The sequence below is a fragment of the Carlito syrichta genome, unplaced genomic scaffold (genome assembly GCF_000164805.1).
Source record: "Carlito syrichta isolate Samal-C Ts95f unplaced genomic scaffold, Tarsius_syrichta-2.0.1 Scaffold301763, whole genome shotgun sequence".
NCBI classification, from domain to species: Eukaryota; Metazoa; Chordata; class Mammalia; order Primates; family Tarsiidae; genus Carlito; species Carlito syrichta.
Genome location: NW_007245859.1, coordinates 78,746 through 89,468, shown reverse-complemented (window position 1 = coordinate 89,468; position 10,723 = coordinate 78,746). Strand labels below are relative to the sequence as shown.

The following is a 10,723-nucleotide window of genomic DNA, read 5'->3' as shown; positions in this document are numbered from 1 at the left end:
ATCACTCTGCAAGATATGAGAGGAAATTTGAACCATAGTTAACTCAAGATGGAGGATTACTCTGGAGAATAAAAAGATCTGATGGTGGTATCAAAAGAATCACCCAAGTCTCTGTAGATGAGAGCCACTGTAAAAGATAGGCAAAAGATAGTTTTTCCTTCTTTCTCCTCCCCCTGACAATACAGAGACAAAAGGAAGCTTTGGTAGGTTTCTTTTAGAAAACAGTGAGAAACATAGGTAGATTTGCTATCCACATACAAACTTGGTTTACTGTGATAACACAGGTTCCATTGAATGTCCAGTTAAAAATAAGCAGAGATGGGAGTAGTGATGATCAACTTTCCAAGTTTTCTCTCTCTCACAGTCTATAAAAATGTTGTAGAATCCTAGACCGGATGAGAAGTACTAGTCAGGAGAATTTCAGGAGGCTGAGAGCCTAAAGGGACTCCATACCATCTGCGCTGGCAATGCTCATGTTGGTATGAAGCATAAATGTGGAATATTAGGAGAGAGCCCATTCCAGTATGAAGTCCAGGGGAAGGAGGTATGGTGGTGACAGTTCATGCTTAATTAATACTCAATTCTGCTCCAGTAGAACATGGTACCCAGAAGAACCCAAAACTAGGATAAAAAGAAAAAACAACAACAACAACACACACACACAAAGAAAAATAAATAAGGAATTGTTTTAGAAGCATACTTGCAAAAAAATGATGTTAGACTTACGTGGCACAAGATTTTTAAGAGTTATCTTGTCATAGGCAACATCACAGGGTCAGACGTGACGCCGAGTTTCTCTTGTTCCAAAGGATCACTTATAACCTTACGCTCAGAGGCAACTTTTCTACTCTCCACTTCCTGATGGCTAGTTCCCATCCTAGACTCTCTATATTCTGGGGCTGCATTTCCTGCTCTGTGCTAAACTTGCCCACTGGGGAAATTATTTCTTCTTCCCATCAAGGCTACCTTCCATACCCTCTTATTTCTAGTATGTATCATTTTGGAGTAAGAGTTTCTTGCTTCTATTATTTAACTTCTCCCAGAGAACTTCCCTTTGGTGTTTTTTTTTTTTCTTGAGCTGGGGTCTCACTCTGTTTCCCAGGCTTGGAATGCAGTGATACAATCATGGCTCACCACAGCCTCCACCTACTAGGCTCAGGTGATCCTTCTGCCTCAGCCTCCTGAGTAGCTGGGACTTCAAGCATGCACCACTGTGCTCAGCTAATTTTTTATTTTTTTATTTTTTTGTAGAGGCAAGGTCTTGCTATGTTGCCCAGGTTGGTCTTGAACTCCTAGGCTCAAGCAATCCTCCCACTTTGGTCTCTTAAAGTGCTGGGATTGCAAGTGTGAGCCACTATGCCTGGACCTCCTTTGTCTTAAAATGCTTGTGACCTGGAATGGCTTCCCCTAGAGAATGCCATAGAACTCAAGATAACTGACTCTGACTCAGGCAAGGAGATAGAGTATCTGGGTTCTGTTTTAGATCTGGCTCTTACTCCTGGGTAACCTTAGCTGAGTTACTTAACTTTCTTGAGCTTCAGTTTCATATATGTAAAATACATATAAAATTTATCTGTATATCCCAGAACTAGAGGAGTGAATGAGATGAAGTAATTAATAGGACCTAATGTTTCTTAGGAGAACTTACTATGTATCGGGCACTGTTCTAAGTGCTACATATATAATTGAAGTGAATGTTTTAGAGTTTATCTGGTTAATCACTAAGGGAAAGATCTCTGCAAGCAGTAGTGAACTGGGCATGCTTAATAACTCTTCTAAAGCACAATTCTTGGGAACCCTGTTGAATTTCTCTGTTCCTTATAAGACGAGAGACTGGTTATCTGCCTATCTAATCTTGTGGGGATTTAATATTAAAAATGTTTGATCTTGTCCATAGCAAGTCCTCAGTTATATTTAGTTCCCTTCCCTTTCGTCTTTTGAATTTCAAGGGAGGACTTAACTAGACCAGTTTGGAGTGATAAGATACTCAAAATCCTTTAAATGTTATTCCATAGTTCCTGCTAATATGGCATGAATAGCAACTTCACTGGTATCATCTTTCATCTATTCAACAAATGACTGAGCCCTTACTATGTGCTTTGCTAGGCACTGGACAGCTGGTTCCCAGTCTTCTCCAGTTAAATACATCACCCTGGAGTAGTTCTACGACGGAGGTGAGCCTAGGGCATTGTGGGAGCTCCTAACGGAGTGGTTCGGGGGACTGCAAGAGACCTCTTGGAGGAGTTGATCTGCCTTCCTGCCTCACTTGGTTTATCACCCTCAGCCAGTATTTATTATAGCATGGTAAACCAACACCCGAGGGACCCTTGCAGGGGTCCATGATGTCAAGCCTACTTGAATAACAATTAGGCTTTACTTGCCCTTTTCACTGTTTTCACATTTGCCTGATGGTGCAAATCAGTGGAAGATAAAACTACTGGAGTCTTAGCAAGAATCATGGTAGAGGCACTAAACTGTGCTGGTGGTCACTAGATTCCTCACTGCTCTGCACTTGTGATAAAAAAATAAAAATTAAGTAAAGCCAGTTCTGCTTGAGAGTGTCTTTAGTGAAGCAGTAAGAATTACCAATTTTATTACATTTTGACTTTTAAATATGTATCTTTTTAAATATTCTGTATGTCCTGTTACACTGAAGTATGGTTGTCTTGAAAAGCACTGTGTGATTGTTTGAATTATGCACTGAACTTGCCAATTTTTTCCCCTGAAACATCGTTTTTACTTGAAAAAAATGATTAACAAACAGGCTATGGTTATTCAAACTCGGATGTGTGGCAGGCATTTTCTCTAAAATTTACAAAGTGATTTTTGTCACTTCAAGAAAAACAACTGACAATATTTATTGCCAATGATAAATTAGCTTTCAAGCAAAAATCAGAGCATTGGAAAACTTGTATTTGTCACTGTGAACTTTATAGTAGCCCATTGCTTAAGGTCTTTCCAAATGTGGCAACATCAATGAATGTGATTTTTTGGTATTCAGTGAAGAAATCAGTCAACATTTGGAAGATCTGCATAATATAGTGAATGAATATTTTTCCAGTTAACCAATCCATGATGTTATAGAATTATGTATGGTTAAAGATTAATGCAAAGAGTAAGACAGACAAAGTTAATGCATTTAAAAGTAATAGAGTATGAACAGTTCATGAACATAGTTTCAGCTTCCAAATTGCAACTGATCCTTAAGAAGTTACTGCTTTTGGAGTTTTGTGTAGTATCAAAAAATATTCACACTTATCTTCAGATAAAGCTATCAAAGCATTATTGTTTTTTAATTACATATCCATGTGAAGAATGTATTTTGTCAAATCATTCAGTTTAGGCAACATATTACAATAGATTGAAGGAGCAAATGTGGGTCTCCAGCTGTCTTCAATTAATCTAGCTGTCTTTAAATTAAGCCAGACATTGATGAGATTTACAAAAATGGAAAACAATGTCACCTTTCTTGATATTTTTTCATTTGTTAGTTATTTTTCCCACAGAAATGTGTTGTTTATGTTAGCTTGTAATTGGCTTACTATTATTTTTTGTTTGTTTTTGTTTTTTGAGTTGGAGTATCACTCCGTCACCCAGGCTGTAGTGCAGTGGCACGCTCATGGTCACCCCAGCATCGACCTGCTGGGCTCTGGTAATCCTTCTACCTCAGTCATCCAAGTAGCTGGAACTATAGGCGCACGCTACCACACCCAAATTTTTTGACTTATTGTAGAGATGAGGCCTCACCAAGTTGCCCAGGCTGTTCTTGAATCCGTGGGCTCAGGCAATCAGCTCGCCTTGGCCTCCCAGAGTGCTGGGATTACAGGCTTGAGCCACTGTGGCTGGCTATTATTATTTTTAAATGAATAATATATACAATCTTTGAATACTAATTTCCAATGAGATAAAGATTGGTAGCTATAGATAAAAGCTTTTCTGGAGTTCTTAATTTTTTTAGAATGTAAAGGGGTTCTGAAATAAAAAGTTTGGGACTGCATTTCTTTTCTTTTTTTTTTTTTTGAGTTGGAGTCTCATTCTGCCACCCAGGCAGGAGTGCAGTGGCACACTCACGGCCACCTCAGTGTTGACCTGTTGGGCTCCGATGATACTTCCGCCTCAGCCTTCCAAGTAGCCGGAACTACAGGCGTGAGTTATCACGCCTGGCTAATTTTTGATTTATTGTAGAGACGAGGTCTCGCCAAGTTTCCCGGGCTGGTCTCGAACTCTTGGACTCGGGCAATCCACTCGCCTTGGCCTCCCAAAGTGCTGGGATTACAGACTGAGCCACTGAGCCAGGTCGGGACTGCTTTTCTAATGCAATGGTTCTCAACTCTGACAGCAAATGAGAATCAACTGGGGAAAGATTAACTGAACCAGAGTCTCATTGGCGAGAGTCCAAGCATTTTTTTAAAAGCTTCTCCAAGAGGTGTTCATGTGTAGCCAGGGGCTGAGAACCACTGCTCTAATCTCTTGCTGCGTGTGTGTCAGATAAAGTGGGCAGTTAGGAAATGATGAGACCAGCTGAGGCAGCTCTTTGGCAGAAGCCAGGCAGGAGCCATTTAGATAGTCTGTGATATCTAGTTGTAATAAATTAATGGAGACCTGGAGGATCAATCTGGGGTTCAGTCAGGAGTTCAGGCAAGGGAAAGAGGCTCTCCAGCCCCCGAAGGCAAGTGCATCCCAGTCAGCCAGAAAAGGGAGCTGGTTATTAGGCAGATCTTTCCCTGGTAGGGGAAGTTAACTCCCTGCCTTTCAAGTGAACCCACTGATTTTGCTCTGGTGCCAGAAGATTCCCGACTAGCCTTCAGGTTGGAGGTTTTGCTTCAGAACTTATAGTGGAGTTAAGGTAACCAGTGGCAATGTCAAGATCCCTCCCCCCATCATCATCCTCTCAGAAATTAAATATGTTCAGGGAAATACTCACAGTCCAGCAGAGAATGGCAAATCCAAACCAGGCCACCCCCCAGGCATGTCGGTTCATTGGACCGGAGATCAGTTCATAGCAGCCCTGAAGGAGTGGGTGATTCCAGATTGATGTGAGAAGAACCAGAAAAAAAAGGCATAAGTGATCAATGGAAAAGTAGGTTCCTATCTGAATCAGTGCCACCTCAAACCTAGTTTCACATAAAGTAGGCTATTTCTACTTCCCTGAGACAACCAGCTGCTAACAGTGCTTTTCTGATGGAACATAAATTTTGTTGACTAGCTATTCTATAACACATTTATTGTGTCTTTATCACTCAATCTCACTAAAAAGTATTGCTATTTTAGCATGACATTCTTTTCATATTAAATACATGGACAATATATTCCTTTTTTTTTTTTTTCAGTTGGAGTCTCACCCAGATCGCCCAGATCACCCAGGCTGGAGTGCAGTGGCATGCTCATGGCCACTGGAGCCTCAACCTGCTGGGCTCAGGTGATCCTTCTGCCTCAGTCTTCCAAGTAGCTGGAACTACAGGCGTGCACCACCACGACCAGCTATTTTTTTGATTTATTGTAAAGATGAGGGCCTGCCAAGTTGCCCAGGCTGATCTCGAACCCATGGGCTCAGGCAGTCCTCTCACCTCAGCCTCCTAAAGTGCTGGCATTACAGACTTGAGTCATCGTGCCTGGCCAATCTGAAGCTTTTAAAATCACTGCACCTGGCTGACAATATATTCTTAATAAAATCAGATTTGTTTTTCCTTCCTAAAAGATTTTGTTGGTGATTTATTTCAAGGCAAAATTATTAACTTTTTGATTCGTTTCTTTTTAAATAAAAAAATGCTTCTGGTGTGCCAGAGCCATCCTGAGAAACATAAATCAGGCCAATTCATACCCCTGCTCAAAAACCCTTGGCTTTCCACCACCCTTACAGTGAAGTTCTAGGTCCTTACCACGGCCTAGGACGCACTGAATGATAAGGCCTGCCTCTATCTCTGACCCCAATCTTTTACTACCAGAGGCGCTTCACTGTAAAACTAATGAATTTAAGCTTCAGGACCCTGTACCTAATTTTGCATGCATATTTTTGCTGTTTTTCCTAAGGAGGATTTATCTATCTATCTATCTAATTTTTTTATGGACTTCCGGCCCCACAAAATCTAGTTCCATCTCTGACCTCTGCTCATCCTTCACTCATTCCAGCCTCATTATACTGACCTCCTTGATATTCCTTCAAAAAGCGGAGACTGCTCCCACTTCAGGGAATCTGCGCTCACACTGCTCCCTTCACTTAGAACTCTTCTCCTGGATCTTTCAGTGTCTCATTTCCTCACTTAATTCAGACCTCTGCAAGTAACATCCCAACAAAGGCTTTCCTCACAACTACAGAGGAAACACCTTCTCCCTTCCCCTACTCTATGCATTCCCTCTCTTTCTTTCTGCTTGGAATTTTACCAGGAACTTGTTTGGTAACATGCTTATTATCTGTCTTCCATACCAGCATGCAAGCTCCACGAGGGTTGGGATTTTATTTTGTTCATCGTTGAATCTTTAAGAACCTAGAACAAGCACCTGGCACATAACAGACACCTAATAAATGTTTGCAGAATGAATGGAATGTGATATTAAGTAATGTTAACAGGAGTGTCTTTTGCAACACACTTAAGGATTCACAACACACCCACATATCAATTACTCTCTTGATCCTCCCCACAATCCTGGGAGGTGGTCATTCATCTAATAATACATATAAAAGCCCACTTATGCTGGGTGCCTGGCAGCGGGCTGGGCATTTAGCTGTGACAAACAGGGCGTCGCCTTCATGGAGCTCATAGACAAAAGCCCCGGTTTTTCACCTTTTCTCATTTGGTGACTTTTCATGATGCCAGTTAGTTTGGTAGTGCTTTACTTGACCATCCTTGGTTTCATCATCAAGTTCTTGAGGTATAGTGATCACAGCTTGCATGCAGCATTTCTGAGCCAGACGGGCTATGATGTAGAATCTGTCTGTCTGCCCATCTATCTAGCTTGCATCTGACATGCTGTGCAACATTCCAGTTGATTTTTTACTATTACCACTCAGGATGACTTCCCTAATTTTGTTAGACTTTATGGCTATTGCCCCATATTTGTGCATTGTAGATCCTAAAAATGGATATGAAAAAAGAGCCATTCACTTCTTCATTCACCCACCCAACATTTATTGAGCATCTATTTTATGCCAGGCATTATGCTAAATCCTAAAGGTATGGAATTGAATAATAATATATAGTCCTCAAGGAGACTCATAGAAACAACAGACTTGTGAACAAATATTGTTCAAGGTGGTGAATGTGATAATGGAAGCAAAATATGCTAGGTGTTAGGGTGGCACATTCTGCTTTGTGAAAAAGGATTGCTAGAGGGAGCATAGCAGGACCTATGAGTCAGAGAGAATGGCGGTGTGTGGGAATCTGGGGAACCAGGATGGGGAGAATCAGAAAGAATCAACAGATGTTGTTAAAGGTGCCGAATGAGTGCAGTTGAGGAGGTAGAGGTACAGGGAATCAGGGGCAGAGAGAGGTATTTTAGAATTTAGGAATCTGGTAGAGTAGGGCTGAGTGATGATTAGTTTGTAGTTGGTAGGTGGTGGAGGGAGTTATTAAGTCCAGATGAGGCCAAGGAGCTGCAGGGGAAGGCGTTAGGAGAGTAGTCAAAGTGAGTGTGGAGGTCCCATGACAGAGGAGAAAGAGTTCATTTGTGTCTTTTCCTCAATTCTCAACTATCTAAATTTAAGAAGAGTAAGCATTTTCAAGCCGTCCTTATGACTATATAACTATATATGGGTACAAAAAGTGTTGCTGTGGAATAAACTGATTGCAGGAAGGCAAATATCCTTTTTTTTTTTTTTGGCACTTTCAAAGAAGTGATGCAGTGTGTACACAATAACAATCCAATCAAGATTTGTTGGCATGAGCCAGTTCCGATGTTGAAACACTGAAAGCCTTTTATTAATCCTGGGGGCAATTATATTGCATACTGTGATTATGAGCAATAAATTTAATTTTTATAGCAGTCTGGACATAACTGATTAAAACAATGCCAGAACAATGTTGCTGTAAAACTTGATAAAGGTTGCTTTGAACTTTGGCTGCAAGCTAATCTATATCGCTCCCGTGTCTTTTTCTGGATTAATGCATCCAGTCCCAGTCTGGGCACCCTGCCAGGCGTGATATGATAATTAACCACGCCATGCTCTTCCATCCGAAAGGGTAGGTTGTATTCTTTACTCCCAAACTAAAGAGCCTGACATTTCTCAATCATTTAATGAGCTGGCATAAAAACTAGCTTTCCTCAGTGGGGTAACTCCAAAGTGCGCAACATTTCAGTGTTCAGTGTCAGCAGATGCTGACAAAGGTATATCATCAAGGCTTTTGGGGTCTATTAATAAGTCTTTATTGGCTTAGAGTCTGTGCTCTGGAGTTAGACTGCTTGGGTTTGAATGCTGGCTACCATTTACTAGTTGTGTGACCTTAGGCAAGGTGCTTATTAGCATCCCTATATCTCAGTTCCTCAGCTGCAAAATAGGAGCCCTATTATTTTTGGCACTACTACTGAGTATTAAAGGAGTTGATATATACATGACACTTGGAACAGTGTCTGGCACTAAGTACCAATAAATGTTAGTTTTCATGATTGTAATCACATTATCCTCATCAGTCTGGAGATACCCTTTTGGAAACTACCTGGAAAGGCTGAAGGTCCCCCATCAAAGGGAAAGTTTAAAAAAGGATTTGACTTTGGGCAGCCAACTCCCATTGCTTTGCTAAGCCATGGTCCGACTGTATGGCTCCTTGAACCACTTTCGCCATGTTTCCTAGCTTTGGCCCCCTCCTCTGCCTTGGAGAGGTGAGTATCTCTCTCTCATTTACTTTCTAAATAAGCTATATTTTGCGATCTAAAAAAACAAAACAAAAACGGGTGGGCACGGTGACTCAAACCTGTAATCCCAGCATTTTGAGAGCCTGAGGTAAGAGGATTACCTGAGCTCATGGGTTCGAGACCAGCCTGGGCAACATGGCGAGACCGTGTAGCTACAATAAATCAAAAAAAGTGAGCTGGGTGTGGTGGCACATGCCTATAGTTCCAGCTAATTGGAAGGCTGAGGTGGAAGGATCACCTGAGCCCAGCAGGTGGAGGTTGTGGAAGTGGTGCATGTGTCACTGCACTCCAACCTGGACGACAGAATGAGACTCAGACTAAAAAAAAAAATAATAATACCCCCTCCCAAAAAAATACCTGGATGTAAACTACCTTCTATCCAAACCACCAACCTACTGTTTTATTAAGACTGTCCTATGTTATCTCTGAATAAGGAATGTGGATATACAATTACAGCATCTACCTTCAGCAATTGTCATTGCTTTGGAACTGGAAAACATTCTTTTTGTACATCATCCCTTCCAATTTACATTGGAAAATGTAATGTACATTTGTACAATTAGAACAAAACTTTGTTTAATGTAAATATTTCTTGAAAAACTAATTATATATATTGTACAACTTATTTTATTTAAACAAAGTTGGATTTTGCAATTGCAATTTTTTATGATCTGTTAATTTTATTTATTTATTTATTTATTTTTGAGTTGGAGTCTCACTCTGTCACCCAGGCTGGAGTGCAGAAGCATGCTTATAGCCACCACAGCCTTGACCTGCTTGGCTCAGGTGATCCTTCTGCCTCAGCCTTCCAAGTAGCGGAACTATAGGTGCAAACCTCCACGCCTGGCTGATTTTTTTATTTAGGCTAGAGACTAGGTCTCACCATGTTGCTCAGGCTGGTCTTGAACCCCGGGGCTCAGGCAATCCTCTCACCTCGGTCTCCAAAAGTGCTGGGGTTACAGGTTTGAGCCACTGTGCTTCGCCTCTGTTAATTTTATTTAAAATGTAAATTTGCCCATATCAGTTCTGGTTTAGTTTACTAACAGAGGAGGAAATAGTTAACATGAGGTTTGGGGGAAAAAATGTAGAATTGTTTACCGAAAGACTGTTACCTACAGTTGACCAATATTTTCCTCATAAAGAGCAGAAGAAACTTCTGGCAGGTCTTGAGACAAGAGAGGACTCACCTGACTGTGATAATAACCAGGTACTCCTAGTTTGCAAGCCTCCAGGTTGAGAGGTTCTTTAAGATTGTTCATAACACAACACTGACGAGGCCAGGGATAGTCAGCATCATTGTTCTTAGCCCGGAAGGCAGATGTATACTTCTGCCAGTCTGATGGACCATTTACACCACAGCAGTTGTCCTGTCAGTGGATGAAGTGGATGAGAGATACAAAATTCTCTTTCATAGTCCTTACTAGAGCCATCAGTGTAGCAACTGAGATTTCTTTTTTTTTTTGAGTGTCACTCCATTGCTCAGGCTGGAGTGCAGTGACACACTCACAGCCACTCCAGTTTTGACCTGCTGGGCTCCAGCAATCCTTCTCCTCAGCCTTCCAAGTAGCCAGAAGTATAAGAGTGTGCTACCACGCCTTACTAAGTTTCTATTTATTGTAGAGATGAGGCCTTGCCAAGTTGCCTGGGGTGGTCATGAACCCAGGGGCTCAAGCAATCAACTTGCCTCGGCCTCCCAAAGTGCTGGGATTACAGGCTGAGCCACCGAGTCTGACCACAACTGAGATTTTACAGAGAAAGAAGATATGGAAAGTGTGTCACATCTTATGTTTACTAAGAAATCCACAAATAAGAGCTGAAGGTAAAGCCGGGCTCGGTGGCTCAGCCTGTAATCCCGCGCCTTTGGGAGGCTGAGGTG

General features: G+C 41.5%; 1 protein-coding gene across 1 annotated transcript in view; it reads right to left on the bottom strand.

The window, feature by feature from the left end:
- Positions 1–268: 268 nt before the first annotated feature.
- The window catches only part of UPK1B (uroplakin 1B), a 19,893-nt gene continuing 9,438 nt past the window's right edge, over positions 269–10,723 (bottom strand). The window contains exons 5-7 of the mRNA XM_008055183.1: positions 10,035–10,214; positions 4,925–5,008; positions 269–621 (exon numbers count right to left, since the gene is read on the bottom strand). Of these exons, the coding sequence (XP_008053374.1) occupies positions 571–621; positions 4,925–5,008; positions 10,035–10,214 (315 nt within the window). The 3' untranslated portion in view covers positions 269–570. The remainder of the gene's footprint in view (positions 622–4,924; positions 5,009–10,034; positions 10,215–10,723) is intronic.